The 26,291-nt window shown below is 35.7% G+C and overlaps 1 protein-coding gene across 4 annotated transcripts in view; it reads left to right on the forward strand.

Annotated features, from left to right (window-relative positions):
• Positions 1–26,291, forward strand: part of COG6 (component of oligomeric golgi complex 6) — a 78,424-nt gene that overhangs the window by 10,609 nt on the left and 41,524 nt on the right. For all 4 annotated transcript variants that reach the window (XM_060128948.1, XM_060128951.1, XM_060128949.1 and 1 more), the window contains exons 5-14: positions 2,791–2,902; positions 3,263–3,345; positions 3,723–3,793; positions 6,971–7,064; positions 11,802–11,930; positions 12,009–12,100; positions 13,941–14,005; positions 15,114–15,205; positions 16,619–16,736; positions 25,829–25,960. In XM_060128948.1, coding sequence (XP_059984931.1) covers positions 2,791–2,902; positions 3,263–3,345; positions 3,723–3,793; positions 6,971–7,064; positions 11,802–11,930; positions 12,009–12,100; positions 13,941–14,005; positions 15,114–15,205; positions 16,619–16,736; positions 25,829–25,960 — 988 coding nt within the window. The remainder of the gene's footprint in view (positions 1–2,790; positions 2,903–3,262; positions 3,346–3,722; positions 3,794–6,970; positions 7,065–11,801; positions 11,931–12,008; positions 12,101–13,940; positions 14,006–15,113; positions 15,206–16,618; positions 16,737–25,828; positions 25,961–26,291) is intronic.

Consider the following 26,291-nt stretch of genomic DNA (forward strand, 5'->3'; position numbering starts at 1 on the left):
CATGTTTTTTAATGTGGCATTGTATTTTTTCTTGTGAATGAACAAGCATTTTTAAATTATCAGATATTGTTTCCATTATTAAACATAATGGTTTGGTAAGTGTTTTTAAATCATTTTGTGCATTTCAGATTATTTTCTTAGGATAAATTCCTAGAATTTAATTGTAATTAAAGAATCAAATGGTAGAAATTTTAAAAAGTATCTTCATATATATTGCCTAAATTTCTCTCCGGAAAGGTTATGCCAATTTCCAGCTTCATCAGCAATATATGAGAATGTCTATTTTATTAAACCCTGTAGACACTAGATGTTGTCATAAAAAACAGCAATTTTATAGATGAAAAATGGTATCACACTATTTTAATTTACATTTAACCGAATATTGGTAGATCAACCTTGTTTTCATTTTGTTTTGCCATGTATATTTCTTTGCTTTTTTTTGTTTTGATCTATATCTTATGCCTCCTCACCCACCCCTTTTTTTTTTGCTAGCTTTTTTCAATTATTTTGAAATTATTTGGTGGAGATGAGTTTAGAAGTTAGAGTTAAAATATGACAGGGGTATATTTTCAGGAAAAAAAATACCACAAGATTCATAAATCATGTTCTGGGATGGTTTAAAAGAATCATTATAAAAATGAAATAATCTGTTTATTTTATATACTCAGGCAGTATGTGAATACATGTCCTGAAAATTCTTGTGTACGTGTAAAGTTTCTTTCTAAAAGTACATGGGGGTTGCTGTACGTATTTTTCTGTGACTTGTTTTTTGTACCTATAAGTGCCTTATAGATAATTTTGTGTGAATACATATAGCTCGACCTCATTTTTTATTTGCTGCATATTATTCCACAGTATGCATTTGCCATATTCACTTATGTTTTATATAACTTACATCATATACAGTGATTACATGAATACACATCAAATACTCTTAGAAGTTTTAATTTACAATAAACATTTATGTTTTATTTTAGCATTAATTTCATATACTTTTAATTTAGATACTAAAAGCCCTCCAAAAGTTACCATATTTCATTTGTATTGTACAGTAGGGCAGGGTCTGCCTCATGTGTACCTTTTGTCACCTCAGACCCTAGCTCAGAGCCTTTACACCTTGGAGATCCCTGTTCATGCTACTTGATTGTACAAATACTCCTCAACTTCGTCAAGAATGGTTGTGAAATTTTACCTGGGAAGACTATATATGGTAAAACTAAAGAGTAATGTGATTTAAATAATATCTTGAATTTACAGTTGATCCTTGAGCAATATGGGTTTGAACTGCACAGGTCCACTTATATGTGGATTTTTTTTTTCAGTTAATACGTACTGCAGTCCTACACAGTTCATGGTGGGTTGAATCCTCTGGTGCAGAGGGCTGGCTGTAAAGTTGAATCTGGCTGGTGCAGATTTTCCATTGCACAGGGCAAGGGGTTGGGGGCTGGGGTCAGCGTCCCTGACCCCCATGTTGTTCAAGGGTCAACTGTACTAGATTTAGTTAAAGCAAAATGAACCAATAAAGCGATGAATTTTCCATTGTGCGTGATAAATTGACTATAAAGATCCAAAAGAAACTCTCAAAACGTTTTCATTGAAATGGTTAATTTGTATAGTCTCAAGGAATTTTATGAAGTGTTAAAATTGCTTTAAATCCTGTATGATAACAATTTGACCTTTATCTAAAAATATAAAACAAAACCTGTTTAGGTAACTTTTAGATATCAGTATCAGTATTAATATGATGATTAAGGACATAGGCTATTTAAATCTGTATAAATTTAATTAGGTGATTTACATTATTTGAGAAAAACAGAACATTACTGCCACCTGGAGGACCTTTCCTTTCTAACCTTCTATGTCATTCAGCAGGGCATTTGACTGAATTTAAAACCTCACAACTCGAGTGCAAACAAAGATGGCATGCATTGTACTGTCTGTTCAGATAGGGTTAATGTTTATCTTTGTTCAGTTTCATTTGAATATTGGTAGATTGTAGAATATCACTGCCCTGTGAATACTACTAGTGAAACACTTATAATTTTATTTATATATCTTCACATCTAAGATCTAGAAGGCAGGGATGTTGAATTTCTGCTCTTGTAGTTTGTATTCCTGACTTGCCCTTAGATGGGACCCTGCTCAGTCCTCCAGGTCCCTGCAGACTATAGAGTGTGCCTTTTGCTAATTGTCAGCTAGTCTAGATAGGTTGCATTCGGATAGTATAATTGAAAAGACTTTTTTTTTTATTATCGTATGCAGAAAAAGTGGGGAAGGGAGAGTGGAAGAGTGATTTTTTTGATTTAATGAGGGATTACTAAATGAATTCTTGACTACTATTTCTAACCTAAAATAAAAAAATAATGGACCTGATTTTTGGTTGTTGTGTACTTCATGTGCAAGCTTCAAAGGCTTAGGATTTTTTTAGTGACTGAGAAGAAATTAACTGGCATATTTCTCTTCTGTAAGATAACTTTGTTTTCAAGAGGCAAACTGTGCAAGTACACCTAAGTGGCTAAGGATTGTAATACCTGGACCATTCATGAACGTATTTCTTCTTCTGCTTAATGATTAATCATTTTACTGTGGCTTCTACTGAACAATATCAGCCAGTTTTATCACCTACGTGCCTGATGGGCTTCTAATATTTGAGGCAGAAATAAGGCTTTTGAAGATACTGAGACTCTTCTACACCTTTGTTTTAAAAGTTATGTCAGATGTAACTTGTTTTAAAGCTATGCAGATGCATAGTGTGCTTGATTTTTTGTTGCCTTTTTTAAAATATTACAGTCAAACATTAGAAATAAGAGCGCAAGTTGCAGATGCCTTCTTATCCAAGTTCCAGCTGACTTCTGACGAAATGAGTCTTCTCCGAGGTACAAGAGAAGGACCTATCACTGAGGTATTTTGCTTTCTGTTAAGATCACTTAAAGCATGGCAGTTACAGATGTTATAGAGAAATCACTCTTTTTTTAAGGCTTTATTTTACCACCTAAAATTTTTTTTGATTTAAAAATGTTTTTAAATTTAGCAATTAAGGTGCATATTTTAAATTACCTTATTTTTCAAAGCAATACATATACTTTTGGTTGTTTTTAGAAGTCAAAGAGTACAACATGGCTTACAAAGAAAACCTACATCACCTATCCCACTCCTTCCCATCTCTAAGTCCTTTGGCAACCATTTTCAATCTTGTTAATTTCTTCTTTTGTAAATTCTGTATTCTAGATCTATAGTTAAAAAATACGCTTTAATTTTAAAGGATTTTTTCAAGGCATTGGGAAGAGTAAAACAGATTCATAATGATGTCAAAGTTCTCTTGCGTACAAACCAACAAACAGCAGGGTGAGTAGTCTTTTCAGTTCATGATTGTGTTACCTTTTATATTTCCAAAATTTAACGATTTTCTAGGTTCTTCAAGTATATGACATTATGACATTTTGTGAAATAGAAGTTTAATCTTTATGTATCTTTGGATAAGGAGAAAGTTATACCCTGATACGTTTAGAGTAAAACAGCAGTTGGGTATCTAAGTGATGGTGTTAAACTTGGCGACATTTAATTATAAACATTTACTGAAAAATTCCGCAAGATGATAAAAAGTTAATAGGCTATAACCAAATCACTCTGTAATTAAATAAAGTGATTAGGTTCTTAGATGTATTCAATAGCTATTGGCTAAAACTTTTTAATAAATTATAATAAACCTTTAATGTTTTTAGTTTAGAAATTATGGAACAGATGGCCTTGCTTCAAGAAACATCTTATGAAAGACTTTACCGGTGGGCTCAAAGTAGGTGATTTCTTTTATGCAGTCTAGATTCATGAATATTAGTGTTTGATTTTGTTATTTCACTTAGTCTTTATTTGATATCATTTTGATCTTAGTAATCAAAAACTATTTTTAAAAAGAAAAACTTTATATTTGAACATATTGTCTTTGTATGTGTCTCATAAACATCTATCATTTAAGCACTGTCTATGATTAAGGATGGGAATAAAAAAATAAAGTCAGTATTTCTGCCCCAGATTATCTTAAAGTTGATTAGACATCTCTTGTTATTTACATGACATGTTATTTACATATAGTAGTTACTACAACTATAATAAATGGTGAGTTTTTCTATTACTGCTGTAACAAATTTAACACAATCTTAATGGCTTAAAATAACACAAATTTATTATTTTATAGTTCTGTAGTCAGAAATCACCATGCTAAAATTAAAATGTGGGCAGGGCTGCATTCATTTCTGGAGGCTCTAAGGAGTAGTCTGTTTCCTTGCTTATTCAGTTTGTTGGCATAACTAGTTCTTTGAGTCTGAGGACTGAGCTCTGAGTTGCCTTGCTGGCTGTCACTGAGGGTCTTTCCCAGCTTCTAGAGGCTGTCTGCATTCTTTGGCTTATGGCCCCTTCCTCCATCTTCGAAGCCAGTAATGGGTAGATGGAGTCACTTTCTCACTTTGAATCTCTTCTGCCTCTTCTTCCATCTCATATCTCTAACTCTTCTGCTAGCCTTTTTTACTTTTAAGACCTATATGATTATCTTGGACCCACTTGGGTTATCTGGGAAAATGTCCCTATTTTAAGGTCTGTCACCTTAATTCCATCTGCAAAGTCCCTTTTGCCACGTAAGATGGCATATTCACAGGTTTCAGGGATTAGGGATCTTTGGAGGACCATTATTTTGCCTATCACAAATGGTTTATTTGCTTTAGATTCGCTTTAAAATGTTTCAGTAGTCTGTTCATAGAATTGCCTGTTAAAAACAAAGTAGTTAAGACTTCAAGAATGGAACATGTGCACAGGATATTTTAATAGATGTTACCAGCTGACTGTTGGAAGGAGTTGGGATTAAATCCAGTTAACCAGTATACTTGTACTTGACTGTGAAAAACCTTATGTGTTTCAGATGATTTACTCTTTATCTCCAAAATTTCTTTCTTTTTTTTTTTTAATGTTTATTTATGTACGTATGTATGGCTGTGTTGAGTCTTCGTTGCTGCACGCGGGCTTTCCCTAGTTGCGGCGAGCAGGAGCTACTCTTCATTGCAGTGCACGGGCTTCTCATTGCGGTGGTTTCTCTTGTTGCGGAGCACGGGCTCTAGGTGCGCGGGCTTCAGTAGTTGTGGCTCGCGGGCTCTAGAGCGTAGGCTTAGTATTGTGGTGCACGGGCTCAGTTGCTCCGCGGCATGTGGGCTTTTCCCGGACCAGGGATCGAACCTGCGTCCCCTGCATTGGCAGGCAGATTCTTATCCACTGCGCTACCAGGGAAGCCCCAAAACTTGTTTTTTTTTCTACTTCTCTTGTTTGCACTGTTTACTCCTATTTGGAGTATGGTCTGGCTTTCCCTCTTTATATCCAAATCCTACCTCAGTCTTCAAAGTCAGGCTTAGGTTCTCCATCTTCCTGGAACTCTCCACAACTACATTAAATCATAGTGGCTTTTCCCATCTCTGAACACTAACTACTGAATATATTTATTTGGTATTTAGTAATTTACTACTCTAACATAACTTTTCATATATGTATGTCTTAGCTCTCCAGTTAGATTTCTGTTTTCATAAAGGCAAGGACATTGCCTCATATTTCTTTGTGCTCCCATGACGTCTAACATGGAAGTTCCAAACTGACATTCTGACTCCTAAGGACACTGGAGTCATCGTAGGATCGCTCCAATCCCACACACGTGTATGTTTTTCTCAGTCAGTGTGTGCCAGAAAAATATGCTGCTAGCGTGAGGTCCTCACGCTCCCAAAGGCTGGGAACTTGGGCACATGCGCTGAGTGTTTTGAGCAGAGTAGACATTTAGTAAGTATTTTATAGATAGGATAGTAAAATAAAGGACATATTGGTGTACAGATTTTTTTAAACAGTTTAAAATCTAAACAATTTTGAAATTATAATCTTAACACTGTATATTAGTTACCCATGTAAACATTTTAGCAAACTCCTTGAAGATTGCTCCCACGGTAAGGAACTGGTAATATATGTTTAGTACTCCCTTCCCTCCTTGACATTGCCATGTGTATAGCAGTTATTTAGTGCACGTTTGTTCATTGACTGGTTTCTTCAGAACTGTAGTTTTTTATAATAATAAAATATGTGGGGACTTCCCTGGTGGCGCAGTGGTTAAGAATCTGCCTGCCAATGCAGGGGACACGGGTCTGAGCCCTGGTCCGGGAAGATCCCACATGCCGTGGAGCAACTAAGCCCGTGAGCCACAACTACTGAGCCAGTGCTCAAGAGCCCGGAAGGCACAATTACTGAGCCCGTGCGCCACAACCACTGAGCCCGCGTGCTGCCACTGCTGAGGCCCGCGCGCCTAGAGCCCGTGCTCCGCAACAAGAGAAGCCACCGCAATGAGAAGCCCGCGCACCGCAACAAAGAGTAGTCCCCGCTCGCTGCAACTAGAGAAAGCCGGCGCGCAGCAACAAAAGCCCAACACACCCCCACAAAAAAAAAAAAAAAAATATATATATATATATATATATATATATATATGGTATACCACATAGCAGATGTGGTCATTTGAAGTTATGTAGGTATTTAACCTTACATTTTTAGTTTGACAGCATGAACTAGTTTTTGATTGGCATGTTCTCTAGGCTTTTCCAAGCTTTTTTTTTTTTTTTTTTTTTTTGCGGTACGCGGGCCTCTCACTGTTGTGGCCTCTCCCGTTGCGGAGCACAGGCTCCGGACGCGCAGGCTCAGCGGCCATGGCTCACGGGCCCAGCCACTCTGTGGCATGTGGGATCTTCCCGGACCAGGGCACGAACCCGTGTCCCCTGCATCAGCAGGTGGACTCTCAACCACTGTGCCACCAGGGAAGCCCCCCAAGCATTTTTTTAATACAGTATTTAGACTCTGGCTGTACAACAGACATAATAAGGTACTTATTAATTGTACTTTAACAAGTGTTATAATGTTATAATGATTAAATAACACAATAAGTGTTATAATGATTTTTCAGGTGAATGCAGAGCATTGACACAAGAATCATGTGACATATCTCCAGTACTGACTCAGGCAATGGAAGCCCTGCAGGATAGACCTGTCTTATATAAGTGAGTGACTTTTTCCTAATTAAAAAAAACAACTTACTTTTTCTTCGATAATTTACATTGACTTTCAGTATTATCAGATTCACATACAATAGTGTGAGCAATATAATAATTTACAGTGATGTTTTTCTCTCATCTCGGTACCATTGGGGCATCAGCTTATTTGCATATTATTACTTGCTGTAGAATGCAACATGGAGATGAAAACCAAGGTGTCCCTGTATCTAGACTACCTCTTATTTGTGTACAGGCTAAGGGCTTTTCCCCAATCTGTCATCTCGTTAACGACCTAGGAATTGTATGTAACTAAAACTCCTGTATCAACCCTGCCCTGGAGAGAAGGTCGAATAGACTGACAAATAATTATTGCCCAGAGATGAAAAAAGAAAATTTAAAATTAGAATTCCATCAGTAGGACTTAAGAAAGAAAGAGTTCAGGTATTTGATCCTGTAAGTTATGTCAGCCAAGCGCTATGTGATAATGCTTTGGATAAGAACTTTATGCATTATTAACTTATAAATTTTTTTTATTATTCTGTATTTTTTCTTTTACTTTTCATATAAAATAGAAGTAAATACCTTTTTACTTTTAATGCCTGGAATAGTATGGAAATAGGAAGACCAAGTGGGGAGTTAAAATTCAGGAAACAGAAAGCCAGGGGACTCCTGCATAGGCATCAGTCCTGCCCTGAGCCATGCCTTTCATATGCTTACGTATTTTTAGAAGATTTCCTTCTTACTCTGTTTTCTGACTGGAACATTGCTTGTCCTGTAATAAGGTTCCAGAACACAAATGCTGGACAGCTACATAAAATAATAACATCCCAGTGCTACTTACTGAGTACTCACTATGTGTTAAGCACAGTTCTGAGTGCAGCAGACTTAACATCGATAAAACATTGCCTTCAAATTGCTTTGTTTTATTGAACAAATAGACAAATCCACTTTAATGAATACATTAATTGCTTTTCTAAAAGTCAAGTCTCAAGTGCTTTGTGGCTCAAGTAGTCTGTGGTGAGGAAGGGGGTGAATATTAGAGGAAATTCCCCTCAGGAAGTAGGTATGAAATGGCTTCTTAAGGTGATAAGCATTTTCCAGGACGAAAGGGAGGAGAGAAGATCCCAGGTTGAGGGAACAGCAGGTGCAGAGGTGTGGATTGAGGAGGAATATGTACCTTTAGGAAACTGCGACAGCTTGCCCTGGCTGTTGGGTTAGTAGCAAGAGCTGGATCATAATAGCCCTGCGTGTTGTGCCGGTGCCTGTGATAAGCTGATGTTTTCACTCTTGACCACCAGCGCAGCAGATCTTATCGACTTCGAAATTTCTTTCCCAGCTTTTTCACTGTAAGCTATTGGTGTTTGATTATGAGAGTCTTTTGGTACTTAAAACATTTGGTGTTTGTTTAATAATGTGTAACATTGACCACAGATTCATAATTGTTCACAAGGTTAATCTTTTTTAAAAAATGCCTTTGTCTGTTTTGGGCATCTGAAAAGGTCAGCTGACTTCTACTATATAAACATATTTTCTCTAAATTTTGATTCTCGATCAACACTTGGAAAGGAGCAATATTGCATAATGGTTTAAAAGGTGGGCTCTGAGTTAGAGTTTTTGATGAACCCATGCACCTTTATAAGCTTCAGTTTCCTTGAGCTGTAAAATGAGGATAAAAATAGTGCCTGTCTTGCCAGGTTGTTGGGACGATTAAATTAGAATGTTCCCATAAGGTGTTTACCATAATGCTTTGCTCATCACAAAATATTAGCTATTATTTCTATTTTGAAAGGAGATAAACTGGAAAGTTTTCAGCTAAAGAGAAGTGTATTTAAGGCCTGCACGACAGTAAGGCAAAATGCTTGAAAGACAAAGAATAGAACTAAAATAGGCAAAGATTTATCTCTAAAGGACACATGGGATGGGGGCAGTAGTGCAGTGTGGAAGGTTGTAAGAAGCATTTGTGGGTTGAATGGGGAAGAGGGAGGATTTTAGTGACAGTTAAGTACCACAACATGAATGCTAAGAAAGAGAAAATGGTCCTTTCATCTTAAGTAATCACCTGTTTCCAAAAGTGGTGGTTTCTTTAAATTTAGGGAAAACTTAATAGTATATCATGTTAACCACCAGATGGCACTATATGAACTTGATTTAAGTGATGTGTAAAATCTTCACTGTTCATTATTGTGTCTCACGTGTGTAAGTATCACGTACAAGAAAATGTCAGTTATTGAAGTCTTTGGGGAAAGTTGCCATACTCAGTTTTTCTTAGGTATTATATAACCGAATGCTAATGCATTATTGACTTTTAATAAATCAAGTACAGAAGTTTCTTCAAAAAAATTTATTACAAGTAGAAATGAACAAATTGATGTTGTCTTCTTTCCATTGGTAAACCTTCAGCATATAAATTATTAAAGAACATAGTAATGTGTACAATGCTGATCTTTCTTCATTTTTTTATTTATTGCATTTCTTAGGTTTCTACACTATTTTATCTTTTAATTCTTTTTTGAACAAATTTTTTCATCTTTTAATTTGCTGTTTGACCAGAATTTTTCTTTTTCTACTATGGCTAGATACAAAAAAATGGAGATTTAAATTTTTATTTTAACTAGAGGCATTTTAGAATATTTACATAATTTTAACAGTCACCTTTGTAAAGCTACATTTTCAGTTTTTGACCTTTGGAAGAGAATCCGTTTTGGTCAAAGAAATTTTCTTCTGTCTCTGGGAAAAGATGTTTCGTGTCTTCAGGTATCATTGAAGGTTCCTTTTAGCTCATGCTGTTCTTCAAATTATATCTATTGCAGGAAAATAAGCATTAATATTGTTTATATGTTATAGTAAACAGATTCTAGTGTTTGTTAGTCTTTTTAAATCGCCCCTCCCCCATTTAAAATGGCAGTGGATTCACTGGTTTCTAATATAACTTGTGGTCACAGTGAATAGTCCTAGAAACAGAAGTTACATTGTTTCTGTTTATTACATAGCCATTTGGGTCCAGAGGGTGAAGATTAGTTTTACATATTTAAAAGTTTGTGAATTTTGTGCTGTCATAAGGAGTCGTCTGATCACAAGTCATTTCATGGACTTGATGATCATTTAAAGCAGGGGTCCCCAACCCCCGGGCCGCAGACCAGTAGGGGTCCTCGGCCTGTTAGGAACCGGGCCGCACAGCAGGAGGTGAGCGCTGAGCCAGGGAAGCTTCATCTGCGGCTCCCCGTCGCCCCCATCGCTTGCGTTACAGCCTGAGCCATCCCCCCCCACCCTTCTGTGGAAGAATTGTCTTCCACGAAATGGGTCCCTGGTGCCAAAAAGGTTCGGGACCGCTGACTTAAAGGAATGCATTCTTTACCCTGAACATTTATGATTTGAGAATATGAGGCAAAAAATAGCAATAAGCATTTTGGTTCTAATTTATTTTAAAAAATAGAAAGTGAATGCAAGGCAATTGTGTACTTTAGCAACACTTAGCTTGGTACTGCGTTTTCATCTTGACGTATATATCTGGTATGTCACTGCAGGGAATTTCAAAACCATTTCTTTTTAACCAAAACCAAAAAACCACAAACAACCATGATCTGATTGCTAGTGAACAGTCCTCTAAAAAGGTTCAGAGTCCTAAAAATTCACAGCTATTGATTACTTCACTACACTTTGATTTAAAAATATTCCGTCTTCCAGCTTTCCTATGTTAAAAAAAAATGTGGGTTTTTCATTAAATCAGTAGCATATTAAAGAAAGCAGTATAGCCTGAGAAATTCTTCTGGAAACCTTTGGGGAATTTTGATAACTTTTATTTATATGTAAGGTAATGAAATAATTCTCAACATTTAGTAGAGTACTGTTTAGGGATTTAAAAGTTAATTGGTCTAGAATCCGCTGACATCGGACTATGAAAAAAATACTTTGTTTTCCTATGTACTTTTAAAATAGAACTTTCAGTTGGGCATCGGGTGGTGATAATGGGAAACAAAGGCTGATTCTAGTCGAAGAAACAGGTACTGTTGGTAACTCTAAGCCATCCTATAATTTGATCCCAAATTGTCTGATTCTTTCATTCAAAGCTTTTCTTTCCTACAAATTCCTCACCTTCAAAAGTCCATTTTTTCCCCCCCAACCATAATTGATAACTTGTAAATATATGTAAAAGTATTTGCTCTGTATGCATAGTTGGTCAGTAAATTTAAGGAACATATGTTTAACATTGGAGTCAAAATAAGCTTTTAAATATGAATAGTATATCTTGGACAAATTTTGATGGTAAGTTTTGATAATATTGAATAAATATAAATGAGAATTTTTTAATGTAGAAGGGAAAGTCTTATATTTTGGATGGCAGAGTTCTAACTGTAACTAGCTTCTGAGAACTAGGTATTAGGCCTTATGTGTGCAGTGGAACATCGTGTTTTGGGCAAGGGGGGCACTGAAACCTGAAGAGTCCCGGATTTCCACCTTGTCTTGATTTTTACTTTTACCAAATCCCCTGCTCTATCCCTTATTGCCACTGCCTCTGTTGCTGATTCCAAATCCCAGCATTCTTTCTTAGGCATAAAAAGATGCACCTTTAGGTTGAATTATCATTATGATAAAGTTATTTCATAAATATTTTTTGTTGTTTAAAACAGTATTGCTTGAGAGAATTGTGTAAAAAAGCTTTAGATATCTTAGAAAGTGCATGAATACTTTGATGTAACCATTAGGAAGAAAAGCAACTGTTTGTTAATAACTTGTTTCTTCTAGGTATACCTTAGATGAGTTTGGAACAGCTAGAAGAAGTACAGTTGTTCGTGGATTTATCGATGCTCTTACAAGAGGGGGCCCAGGAGGTACACCTAGACCCATTGAAATGCACTCCCATGACCCTTTGAGGTATAGTAGTCAGACAGTATTGGAGTATTTGATGTTTTTCTGAAGGAAATCTTTACTAACATTTAGTTTTTTCATTAGATATGTAGGAGATATGTTGGCTTGGCTCCATCAGGCTACTGCTTCTGAAAAAGAACACCTTGAAGCTCTCTTAAAGCATGTAACTACACAAGGTGGGTCCTCTGATTGTTACCACTCATGCCTAGATCTAGTAAATCACGCAGGACTTCTCTGTTTCTGTTTTCTTCATGGAGATAAACTCTTCACACTAGGTGATTTAATAAGCATCCTAATTAATCTTCCTGTCTCTAGTTTCCCCCTTTTTCTGCTGATAGACTTTCTTTTCCGTCACTTTTATTTTGTCACACAACTGATCACATTTTTATACTGGACCCTTGGGACCTTTTCTTGTAAGCCTAGACCCCTCTGCTTCACTTTTAAGGCATCTCTGGAGTGCCTGGCCTACATTATCTCAGCCACCATCCTTTAAAGGCAAAAGGTGATGTTCTCTTCATTTTATCTTGAGTACACAGGCTCAGTCAGTGACTGGCCTAAGGTCGTTAAGCTACTACTTCTTTCATTTCTACTATCCAGCCCCTTTTGTCATTCTCATGTGACTATTTTAAAGTTTTTTGAATAATTACCTATGTACTGGGACTTCCCTGGTGGTCCGGTGGTAAAGAATCTGCCTTCTAGTGCAGGGGACGCAGGTTTGATCCCTGATCGGGGAACTAAGATCCCACATGCTGCGGGGCAACTAAGCCCGTGCACCACAACTAGAGAGCCTGCGTGCCGCAAACTACAAAGCCTATGCGCCCTGGAGCCTGTGCGGCACAACTAGAGAGAAGCCTGCACGCTGCAATGAAGAGCCTGTGCGTCGCAACAAAAGATCCTGCACGCCTCAACGAAGACCCAGCGTGCCACAACTAAGACCTGATGCAGCCAAATAAATAAATAATAAATAATTAGCTATGTACTAAATGTACCTAAAATTTTGGTCTTGATTTCAAAGAAGAAAAATGATTATTTTTGAGTTGCAAACGTCTGTTTACAGAATTTCAAATCTTCTTAGTTGTGACTACCTTAAGATGCCTGTTGTAGAAGGGGTTAGTAGATAATTAAGATGCTCTGGCTTTGCTAGGAAGTGAAGAGAGATGTTGTGACTGGTATCACTTACCTATTTTGAACAGCTCAGCCCCACGTCATCGTCATCCTGGTTCAGCACGTCATCTGCAGGAGAGGCCAGTATACGAATGGGTGCAGGACTTAACCTCTTCGTTTTTAACTCTTCGATATTGAGATTAGATTCAGCATATATGATAGGTTGGCACAAAGTCTGAACTTTTTAAAGTTGTTTTCTGTTATGCTAATTACCCAGTTTAAAAGAATGTATTTGTTAAAAGATGTAGGAAAATTTACGTGAGAGGTAACATTAAGAAGTGGGAAGAAAATAATTGGAGTTAGAAATAAGTTATTCTGTGGGAATGGCATGAATTCTTCTAAACCTGAGTCTCTCCATCTGTAAAAATGAAGGTGGTTACAAGCAGTACATGTCAAGTACCCTGTACAGACCTTGATAAATAGTCAATAATCAGTAAATGTCGGTTTTTCCATTAGATTGCAAGGCGTGTTTTCCATCTTTATACCCGTAGTTTGTGTGCTTAGCACTACTGCCTAGAGTAAGGAGTTTGTGGAACGCGTGCTAATACATCTTCACATCACCTCCTTCAGTTAATAAATTTCACAGTCTGTTTTTCATACATTTACTCTTTTTCCCAAAGAAATAATGTTCATTAATCAACAGTCAAATCAATTGATAGGGCTTTAGACTCATATTGATATAATTAGTAATGTCCTAAAGATATTAAACTTAATAAAATATCATTAATTGTTATTTTAAATGTTTATTAATGCCTTTATTCATATGTATTAGTGTTTGTTAATTTTCTGAACTTATGTGAAGCAAAGTGTAATATGGAAAAAAAATTTTAGTTATGTTTTAATTAATTGTAGGTGTTGAAGAAAATATTCAGGAAGTTGTTGGACATATTACTGAGGGTGTGTGCAGGCCCCTAAAGGTAAAATATTTTGTTTTTATATACGTTATATGGTAGCTGGTTAAATTAATGACTTATTCTGATTTTAAAGAAACAGCAGCTTGAATTCAGGCCGTAATTTTGTCAGATTAACACAATGTAGGGTAATAAAACGCATTTTAAAATAATCATTGCCAATTTTCTATGCAAGAGGTTTTTGCATACTCATATACATGTATTTATAAAATACCATTTTAGCAGATCACATTCGTTGATATTATGACATACTCCAAAATCTAAATGTTTTCAAAAGCATTTGTTTATTGAACATCTCTTGTGTATGTACTGTTCTACCAAATGCTGCAGAGATGTAAGTGAACCAGAAAGCACAATGTCTGTGTTTAGAATCCAGTTAGGAAATAAGAAGACATGTTATCAGCAGCTTAATAAGCATAGATGTAATATAATATGTAAGTAAGCACATTCAGTGTGGTTTAGATTGTATTTGTTAATCAGGGAATATAAAGTAAGGGAAAGATTAGTGAGGGATGGATTTTAATTAGAAAAGATTCCTAGTAGTTAAACTTGAGCATATCAAGTTAACCTTGAACTAGATCTGAGGTATTGCCCTGGCAGTATTATAATTGGCCAAAGAGGTTGGTGCTAATTCAAGATTTATCTGCTTTCCGATTCTCTAATAGAAACTTGGTATAGTCGTTTAAAGAGAAGATTTTTTTTTCATTTTTTTCCTTAATATTCATTCATAGAGCAGTACCTTTTCACTGATAATCTGTTTTTAGGAATGTAACAGCTGCTTTGCAATTTAGTGCTAAACTAAATTCCATTATACGCTGGTGAAAAACCTCGAGATGACCTCATTGTGTTGATTATTTCTGATAGCAATTGCCTTGAACCACATTCTGTAGGTAATGGATCATTTTTTTATAGAGCATATCTGTGCTAAAGTTTCTGTGTTGTTGTACCATCCTCTGTGATTTAATATTCAGAAATTCTTTATTTAGAAGGAATTTTGTGATTTCTGCAATAATAAAATTTAATCTTTTTAATGCTATTCATACCACATGTGATTAATGAAGAAAAGTTACACTTTTAGGAAATGTTTAGTTTTTTCTCACGTGTTTTTTAATAGGTTCGAATTGAACAAGTAATAGTTGCTGAACCTGGGGCAGTTTTATTGTATAAAATTTCTAACCTCCTCAAATTTTATCACCATACAATCAGGTAAGTGGAATGGTTAAATGTGCTTCTTAAATCCCATGTGACACTTCATTTCAGTTAGAACACAGTGTAATATTTTTTGTGTGTGTATTCTATGCATGACTAAGTGTAACTAGTAGAACCTCCACACCATATGAATCATTATATGCCTATTATACATTCTGTACTTTTGAGGTCCATCGTTTCCTTTTCCCTTTCTTCTCCAAGCATAAGCACACACACACACACATAGCAGTGTAAGTCTATAATATAAGTATTTTTTGAGTCCTCCTATATTAGTAAAAGAGATCAATGGCACCTAAAGCAACTATATGTTATACTCAGAGTAGGGCATAATTAGTAACATGTCGTATTCTGGGTGTTTACATAAATTCTTCTTTAACATTTCGTTTTCCATTAGTGATAGAACAGAACGATAGCTTTATCTCCTCTAAGTAATAGCTGTCTTATCTTCTCTAAATAAAAGTGACTTTATAGATAAGACAAGTGGTTCTTAATCAGATAAAATATGATCTTCAACTCCAAAATTTGCATTCATTTTCACCTTGCAAATATCTTTTGGTGGTATACATAGACTTGAGCCTTATTGTAGATGTCACTATAAGACCATGTTATATGTGTAGTTGTGTTAAAAGTGTTCTTCCAAGCTATGTTTTTGATAGTTTTCATATTAGCCTATTAAAAAATGAGTTTAAATTACTTTTTATCAAGCATGCCAGTATCAGGAACAGAAGAGTCACTTTCAATACATGAATAGGAGAATAAAATAGGGAGTTGTTTTATATACATGCTTGTCTTACATTCTGCCAAAAATGAGAAACCCCATTGGATAAGTCTAAGAAATATCCTTGTAATATAAAATTGAGAATTATGGAATGTAGAATAATTATTTCAAAATGTTATCAGATTTTTCGTAATTAGTCTAAATATATGCTATTTAGGTAGCTGTATAAAAATTGAGAAGCTTTATAATTTACAGGTGTGTTATTGATACAGTATAACAGTTTTAATTTAAAAAACTCAGTATTAATAAAAATTATTTTCTCAATAAAGCTATTGATGGAATGGCTTCCTTAAAATCAGATCTTCTTGGATAATCAAAACATGCATTTACTATAATAGAGGAAAAATAGAGACATGGGCTTGCATATTACAAGTGTTTGTTCTAACCCACTGCTTTTCTAAGAGATTGTGAAATATTTAAAACACTGGTTTGTTTTCATTTGTTCATCACCTAACTTAAAAGGAAAAAAAACCTCATTTTTATATGAAACTAGAGTAATTGTTTTTAATTCACAGGTTATATTCTATATAAAAACTTTTATTTAAATCTAGGTCTTTTTAAAGAATTCTACTCAGTTAAAGAGCTGGGTTGTTTTGGCCTGTTTTGCAACCTGAAATATTCTTTGCTTTTAGTGGCATTGTTGGAAATAGTGCAACTACATTGTTGACTACCATTGAAGAAATGCATTTACTGAGCAAAAAAATATTCTTCAGTAGCTTGAGTCTTCATGCCAGCAAATTAATGGACAAGGTACGTTTGAAAAATGCAATTCTTGAACTATGTGAATGTGAGTTTTTCACATTTAAAAATATTGTTTTACTGTTTCCATATTGGTGACAATTTTTTCCCATTCCATTCAGCGTTCTTTTGAGTTCTTCCTGTGAACAACAAAATTCATTTTGAGGCGGCTTACAGGATGTAGGCTTATAATCTGTTCCTGGAACAGTGTAATTTTGAGTCATATAATTAGTGGTAGAATCTCAAGCCCTAGTTTCACTACCATTTTTCAATAACCAAAAATTTGTAATTAAAGCAAACTTACTGTATTTAATAGGTCAGGGCTAAAATGACATACAGATTGGAAAACTTGAACTTTTACTAAATGTTTTTTCTAAACAGCTTACTTAAGTTTTACATTCTTGGTCCAGCTTTGTCCTTATGAAATTTATGTTCCTTTGAGTTATATACTGTAATTAATTATGGAAACAAACAAGGTAACAAAAAACTCCCACAAAAACAGACAACAAAAACCTGAAAGCGTTCTGTGAGAGCTAATATTTTAAATTGAGCATTGTGTTGTGCAGCAGTAAATTGGAAAGACCTTAAGGAATGGGTTTATAATGATCAAATCCTTCTTTGTTTTTATTTCATTATTAAAGACTCACGTTTCTCAAGGATGCATCACAATCACCATTCTGGCTTTTTTAAAATTATACTGGTCTATCTAACAGCCTGGTTATGTTAGACACAGGTTTGTAGTATAGTGTGGAACAATCAGTAGCAATCCAGTCCAAAGTACCTGGTCTATTTTTACATTCCTAAGCTCAGAGAAGCCTTAATAAGAGTCTGCTTTCTGACCCCCGGCAGCATGAATTTGTGGAGCTGGAGTATTTCCCTTATATATTTTCCTGTATCACAGGAAGTTTACTAACAGTCAGTCAGTTCTCATTATAGATATGTTTACATGAGTTCTTATTTAGACAGAATTTTTCTAAAATCATTCATACATGATATAGACTTTGAATGTGAACAAACATGTGCTTCCTAATGAGTACAAAGCAAACAGTCAAGGTCTGTTGGTCTCAGGTTACTTTTCCTTTCACAGAAAATAGACTAATAAATCGGTGATTACTATAGAATACATGTTTTATGAAAGATGTGCCCAAGGTGCTATGCTAGCACAATAAGAAGAGTATGTATAATAATATTCATATACAGAGAGGGAGCTTTCCAGAGAGGGAGTTAATAAGAATTGAACTTGAAGGACATGGGGGATTAGATAGGTAAAAAAGGAGTGGGTAGAGGTCATCCTAAGTAGAGGAAACAAATAGAATATGCAAGCTAAGAGTCATCAATACACAAATTTTCATTTATTAAAAATCAGTTGGAAACTGGTGTGGCATGTAGATAGGAGAGAGCCAGGTTGCAGACAGGATAGTTAAGGGATTGTCAAAGTAGTTTTTATGAAAATACATACTCTAAGGAAGAGCCATAAGGGGACAGATTCTTGGGGGCTAAAGGTAAACCTTCAGAAGTTGGTGACTGCTTGAATGTGGCTAAATGAGAGGGAAGAGTTCTAAAATAATTCCTAAGTTACCAATCTGGGAATATTGATACTAATCACAAGTATCTGGAATAGAGAGAAAGTGTAAAACTGGGGGGATAAAGGTGATGATATTGTCTAAGTTAGACAAAATACATGTGGGATATCCTTCTGCAATCAGTCTGATCTAATAGGGAGCTGTACATTTGGATTTATGGAGCTTTGCATGTAAAAGATAGTTGAGTCCATGTGTTTGTCTGAGGTCACTAGGAATCATGTTTAATAAGAGTAGAGCTTCCAGGACACACAGTCTTGAGAAACAGTGACATTTAAGAGAAGAAAATAAGGGCTACCATGGTAGAATACTGAGGAAGGATGATTGGAGAGTCAGGAGAGAAATGAGAAGAGGGTTTTATCAGAAAAGCCAAGAGAATAGTTTCAAGAAGGAGGGCATAGTTGATGACAGATACTATATGAAGAGTTCTAGTAAAACAAGGGTGACAGGTTTGTTATCTTTGTCAATATATAGATGATCCATGACTTACTGAGGGCAGTTTTATTCATGTGGTGGGGACAAGAGCCAAATTGCAATATGGGAAACACACATGAACGCGTTACCCAAAGCTTTACCAATTGGAAAACATCTGGGCTAAAAACTGGAAGTAAAATGTAGTAGGCATTCTTATTATGAAATTTGAAAGAGAATAATAAAGCAAAATGGTAAAAGGAAAGATGGAAGTACATTTCTATGATAAATTAGGAAACAGGAAAACAAAATTGATTATTTGTTGAAAAGGTCGACAAAATTGACAACCTTCTAGCAATTCTTTAACCAAGGAAAAAAATAAAATTTTAAATTATAATATCAGAATTAGAGATAATAACCAGAGATGAGGATTAAACTTACTAGAGAATCCCATATTAAAATATATAAATTTTATTCTAAAATATATAAAAAGGATGATTTTAAGAAAATAAAATTGACCAAAAATGATTCAAAATGAGGTAGGAAACTTGAATACACCTAGGGAGGAAAGAAAAATTATTAATGAACATGCTGCTAGACTTAATTCAGTTTATGTAGATAGCTTTATTTACACCTACAAAGAACAGAATTCTCCAGAACACAGAAAAATATGGAAAGCTTCCCAGTTCCTTTTAGGTGGTGTAACACTGACATAAAAACCTTTTAAAGACAGTACAAAAGTGAAAACCTCAAATCAGTCACTTTTTAAGTTTTTTAAAAAGGTAAATAATTATAAAAATAAATCCAGTATTATATTAAAACCAAGTATTGGTTATTCCCAGGAATATAAGAATATTTCAGTGTTAGGAAATATATTAAATGTTTCAGTGTTAAATTATATTCTCATGATATTTAATTAAATTGTTGAGGGGAAAATATTAGTAAATAAAAAAGTAAAAATACTTAACCATATAAAGATTAATAAAACTAACAGCCAACCTCATGATTAACATAGAAGCACTAGTAATATATTCTATTTAAGTCAAGAAAGAACAAGAAAAGAATATTTGCCAATAACACATTTAAATAATAGAAAATCCAGATAAAGAAATGACAGATATAAATATTTTAAAGGAGGAAATATTAGATTATTTGTGGATGCTCTGACTGTACTTCAAAACCCAAGAGAATTAATTGAAAAGTTGTAGAACTAGTAAATGGATTTAGAAAGGTAATTGGTGACAAGATCAATATACAAAGATCAGTAATTTTCAGAGAAGATGGCAAAGTAGGAAGCACCAGGAATCTGTCACCCCACCTAGATGACAGTTGGACTAGCAGTATTTGTCTAATGTAACTGTTTTGGAACTCTGGAGTCTATTGAAGAATTGCAATTTCTAGGGGAAGGCTTGAATAGTAATAAATTGCAGTCAATTTTGGTCAACTTCAACTCTTAGTATAGTTGCGACTACCCATCTTCCACCCCCAGTGCTGTGTCAGGCAGCTGTACACTTGTTCCTTGAGCACCTTGCACACAGCTTGTAGAGCCAGGGTGAACAAAAAGGAGGACACTGTCCTCTAAACTTCTGGGATCTGTGCTCTCATCCCAGAGTTGTGAAGAGGAGGGTGGCCATTGTTTTTGCACCTCCCCATTGTGTCAGACACCTCCTCCTGTGGCTAAAGTGACTTCCTGGGGATTTCAAAGACTAGTGCATTTTTCCACCCCCTTAATTTTTTTCTTTTTCCCATTTTGGGAGTCAGACATTAAAGTCTAGGACATTCAAAAGCAACTGTATATATGAGGAAAATTGGAAAGTGACCACATGTTCAGGGAAAGGAGCAGGCTCAGAAAGACCTGAGAAGAACTTTGGTTTATACCTTAACCTGATCCTTGGCTCAGAGAGAGGCTACAACAATTTTTTTTAAAAAACCCAAAGTAGTAACAGAAAATGGCATCCCTGGAGGAGGGGGAGAATCTGATTTCCAGGGTTAAATTATTACATTCAAATGTTGTTTTCAACAAAAAAATCACAAGGCACACAAAGGAACAGGAAAATATGGCCCATTCAAAGGAGAAAAAAATCAACAGAAACCATTCCTGAAAAAGACCTGATGGCATATCTACTAGACAGAGACTTTAAAACAGTCATGTTAAAGATGAGTCAAGAGAACAGCATATGAACAAAATGGAAATATCTATTAGAGTTAGAAAAATCTCAAGGGAAATCAAAAAGAAATTCTGGAGTTGAAAAGTATAACAACTAGCAAACCAAATGAGGAAGCCTTTAAAAAAGACTCTACAGCATGATCAACTGGGATTTATCCCTGGAATGCAAGGATAGTTCAGCCTATGAAGGTCAGTCAGTATAATTACCACAGTAACAGAACAAAGGGGGGAAAAATCACATGATCATCTCAATTGATGCAGAAAAAGCATTTGACAAAATTCAACACTTTTATCATAAAAATACTCAACAAACTAGGAATAGAGGGAAACTACTGCAACATAATAAATGCCATACATGAAAAACCCACAGCTAACATTGTACTCAATAGTGTAAGACTTAAAGCTTTTTGTTTAAGATCAGGAACAAGTGAAGGATGCCCACTTTTGCCACTTCTGTTCAACATAGTGCAGGCATTACCTCATTTTATCGTGCTTCTCTTCATTGCACTTTGCAGATAATTGCGTTTTTTTTGTTTTGTTTTGTTTTGTTTTTGCGGTACACGGGCCTCTCACTGTTGTGGCCTCTCCCGTTGTGGAGCACAGGCTCCGGACGCACAGGCTCAGCGGCCATGGCTCACGGGCCCAGCCGCTCCATGGCATGTGGGATCCTCCCGGACCGGGGCACGAACCCGTGTCCCCTGCATCGGCAGGCAGACTCTCAACCACTGCGCCACCAGGGAAGCCCAATTGCGTTTTTTTAACAAATTGAAGTTTTGTGGCAACTCTGTGTTTAGCAAGTCCATTGGTGCCATTTTCCAAGAGCATTTGCTCATTTCATGTCTTTGTGTCACATTTTAGTTAATTCTCACAATATTTCCAACTTTTCATTATTATTTGTTACGGTGTTCTGTGTGATCAGTGATCTTTAACATTATTGTAATTGTTTTTTTGCTTTGTAGTTTTAAGTTATATACATTGTTTTTTAGACATAATGCCATTGCACTCTTAAAAGACTAAAGTATAGTTTAAACATTTTATGTGCACTGGGAAACCAAAAACTTTGGTCTCCAGCATCAGCGAAGCCCTCCATGATGTCCAGCAATCCTGCATGTCCTCAGGCAGCCCCACATATTTAACTTCCTTTCACTTATTTTCTCAAATCTACCATACTGTCTCCTACCAGAAGTGCCAAATTTTGCAAAGTTGGATAATAGCCATTTTTAAATACCTTTGCCAATATGAGCAAAAGTGCTATCTTTTTTTTTTAATTTAGATTTCAGTTTTTCTAGTGAGAATGAACATTTTAAAGTATGTTTATTGGCTGTTTGTGAATTGTTTTCTCATGTCCTTTGCCATTTTCCTACTAGGCTGTATCTTGTTATTTTCTGATATTTTTTATACATTAAGAGTATTATCTGTCATATATATTATAAATCTTTTCTCCATGTCATCATGTACCATTTAATTTTGCTTGTAGTAATTTCTGATACATCACTTTTAATGTTTACATAGTAAAATCTGTAACATTTTTTTTCCTTATTGTTTCTTCTTTGGGAACATGCCATAAAACATACTTCAAAAACTTCCCCACAACAAGAAAATACGTGTAGAATTTATTATATGCTAAAGTTAGCATCTATCAGTAGGAAAGTGTTCGATTATTTAATAAATTCATTTAAATGTTTGTTCTTAGGTCTTCCTGTAGTTCCACTTTTATATCAAATTTTTAATCTACCTGAAGTTTATCTTTGTCCATGCTGGGAAGGAAGGATCATATTCATTTTTCCCAAATGGTTATCCATTTATTTTATTTTATTTTCACTCAGAAAACCCCACAAAGTTCTTAAATACTTTATTTCTCTTATAAAGTTAAAATGAAAGTTGCAGGAACATAAAATGGCTAATAAAAAGCAAGTTTTAAGCATGGTATCTTCCTGTTAAAACCCAGAATAGAATAGGATAAAAACAGGAAAAGAAAGAATTGTAATTTGAATATATTAAGTACCAATTAATACTGCAGCCTATGTGAGTTTATAGCAGTGACGGGTTTTGGCTATTATTGTTATTTATTGTTGTCATTATCATCAGTAACTGTGCCCTGAAATGTTTTTCTTAGATATGAATTGGTCATATTTAGGGCTATTTTAACATTAAATTGAGATTGGAATATGATACTGTTTACAGTTTATGTGTTGCTTATATATACAACCATTTCAGGTTTCTTTCAGGAATTATCTTTCCTTCACCAAATTTTTAATGTTGCATATTTTATATTAATTATATCTTCATCTTATTCTGCCTCTTGTAAACCATTCATCTCTTCTAAGAAGATTCTAGCCTTATGAGGAAAACAACACTTACTGCAGAATGGTCTTCATTAGCAAAGCACCCAAGTGGAAATTTTTGCTAATAGAATTTTAAGTGGATAGCAAAATTGTTAAGAACAGCTTTTAAAATGAATAAAGTCAGATATGAACTCTTTTCATGATTCCTTCTGTGCTTTTAAAAAGACATATTTGGGAGCTAATTCTTTAGTATGAAAAAAGAAAATGCAAGGACATTATTTTATTGAAAGATGTACCTTTTCCCTAACAAAGCATTTGAAGCACTTAAGTATTCAAGTATGTGTACTCCCTTCCTAATCAGGCTCTTCTGAAACATTCATAACTGTGAATCTGGCAAAGTCTAAAGGGAATATGTGTCTGTACTACAAAAGATACAATGTCATATCCATTTTAGCTAGAGAGACATTTTCTAAAATTCTTTTCACTATAGTAATAGTACAATTCTAATTTAAAAGGGATGGTATGTCATAAATGAAACCCATATCAAATTAATAGTAGGCAGGATTGACCAGCTCTGTGAAAATAAAACCTAAGTGGTCCTTTCAATTTTGATTTAAATTCTAGGATATCATTACTGTTTAGAATCTCTTTACTGTTCAAATTGTAGTACTTGGACCAGCAGCTTGGACATCACCTAGGAGTTTATTAGTTTATCTGAGATTAAAAATCTCAGGCCCCACCCCAGACTACTGAATCAGAATGTGCATTTTAACCAGATTTCCCTGGTCACTCATATGCATGTTAAAGTTTGAAAAGTGCTTTTTTTTTTTTTTTTTGTGGTACGCGGGCCTCTCGCTGTTGTGGCCTCTCCCGTTGCGGAGCACAGGCTCCGGACGCGCAGGCTCAGCGGCCATGGTTCACGGGCCCAGCCACTCCGCAGCATGTGGGATCTTCCTGGACCGGGCACGAACCCGTGTCCCCTGCATCGGCAGGCGGACTCTCAACCACTGCGCCACCAGGGAAGCCCCTGAAAAGTGCTTTTTTTTTAGATGAGTATTTTGAGTTTTACATTATTCCTTGCAGATTATTCTGCTAGGAGAAACAAATAAGAACAGTGTTTTCAGCTAAAATGCTTTTTAAATTTTAAATAAAAGTATGTGAAATAAAAAGTTGTAATTATTTGAAGTTATATCAAACAAATGTTAGTTTGCACTGTTAAATTTATCTTGAATAATATTATTGACTTAAAAAATTTAATTCCATAAATAAGGTAAGGGGAACCTTCTGGAGGTAATGGATATGGTTTATGGAATGTGGTGATGGTTTAATGGCTATGTTACCAAGTAGGTGCTCATGTGCCCGCAGTTCCAGAAAACCAAACTCTGACAGTGGGTGTTTGCAGCAAAGTAAGGGTTTATTTGCAGGGTACCAAGCAAGGAGAATGGGCACCTCATGCTCAAAAGATTGGAATTCCTTGATGGCTTTCAGGCAAGGGTTTTTAAAGACAGTGTTAGGGGAGAGGGTCCTAGGATGCTTGATCAGCTTGTAGACCTTCTGGTTGGTTGGTGGTAAGGTAACAGGGTGATGTTTTGAGAATCTTAACCGTCTGGTTTCAATCAGTCTGGAGTCTAGTCCTTGTGGTCAGCAGGTAGTCACCATCCTCCACCTGGATGGGGGTCTTAGTTTCTCCAGGACAACTCAAAGTATGCATCAGATTGTTATTTATATCCCTTCAGGAGGAGCTAGAAGTCTTGTGACTCTCTTGTCCTGATCATTAACTGCTTGGGTCCGCTCTTTGGAACTCACAGAAGGCCTAGGAGACTAAAGCCTTTTGTTCCACAAACAAGAAATGGGGGACATGGAGGGGATTTTGTACCTGGAAAGGCCTCACAGGGTCCTGCTTGGTTTCAGTCTCCCCTTTTCTTTGATACTTCTCAATCCTGAGGGGAACAGGGGCGGGACAAGAAAGAAAGTAAAGCTTTGGATAAAGAGGTTGTTCATAAACTCTGTAAGGGAACTTGGTTTTAGGGGGACTTGGTTTCAGGTATATACTTACCTCTAAATTCATCAAGTTGTATACATTAAATATTTACAGCTTTTTGTATGTCAATCATACCTCAATAAAGTGGTTTTAAAAAAAGCACTTTAGTTCCATTTACTGTTAATTACTGGAACATATATGTATTTAGAGTGAAAGGAGTCTATATATAAAATGAAGCAGTTAATTTAAAAATATGAGGGTTTTTGGGCTTCCCTGGTGGCGCAGTGGTTGGGAATACACCTTCAGGTGCAGGGGACATGGGTTCGAGCCCTCGTCTGGGAAGATCCCACATGCCGCGGAGCAACTAAGCCCGTGTGCCACAACTACTGAAGCCTGCATGCCTAGAGCCCATGCTCCGCAACAAGAGAAGCCACTACATTGAGAAGCCTGCATACCGCAATGAAGAGTAGCCCCCGCTCGCCACAACTAGGGAAAGCCAGGGTGCAGCAGTGAAGACCCAGCACAGCCAAAAATTTTTTTTAAAAAAGTAATTAATTTAAAAAATTAAAGTATGTACTAAAATCTTTCATATGAACTATTTTACCGTGAACTGGCATTTATGTAGACACTAAAATTTAGTAGAAAAATACAAGCAGTGGATAAGTCATCCTTCATTTTAGGTTGAACTCCCACCACCTGATCTTGGACCAAGTTCTGCATTAAATCAGACACTCATGTTGTTGCGTGAAGTTTTGGCATCTCACGATTCTTCAGTTGTACCGTTAGATGCCCGTCAGGCCGACTTTGTGCAGGTAGGTTGTAAATTCACGTTTAATGATTCTTACTGCTCCTCTATTGTACGTTCTTTTGAAATTCTGGCACTTTATAGCCCATGTATCTTGACAATCCTTCTCATTGCTTTTTCCTTCAGGTATTAAACCAGTTCCCTTTAATTTAAAAAGTATATATTCAGTGATGCTTGTTTTAAAAACTATTACAGTTGCGGTACCATTTAATCTTTTTCTTACGTGCTTCTGTAAGTTGGCCCGCTCCCCATTAGTTTGACATTCATTCTGAAGGGCCGTTAACACAGACCCGTATCACTGGTTGGGAAATGAGGAATACATTTGATTTTATTTTTCA

The sequence above is a fragment of the Lagenorhynchus albirostris genome, chromosome 18 (assembly GCF_949774975.1).
Source record: "Lagenorhynchus albirostris chromosome 18, mLagAlb1.1, whole genome shotgun sequence".
NCBI classification, from domain to species: domain Eukaryota; kingdom Metazoa; phylum Chordata; class Mammalia; order Artiodactyla; family Delphinidae; genus Lagenorhynchus; species Lagenorhynchus albirostris.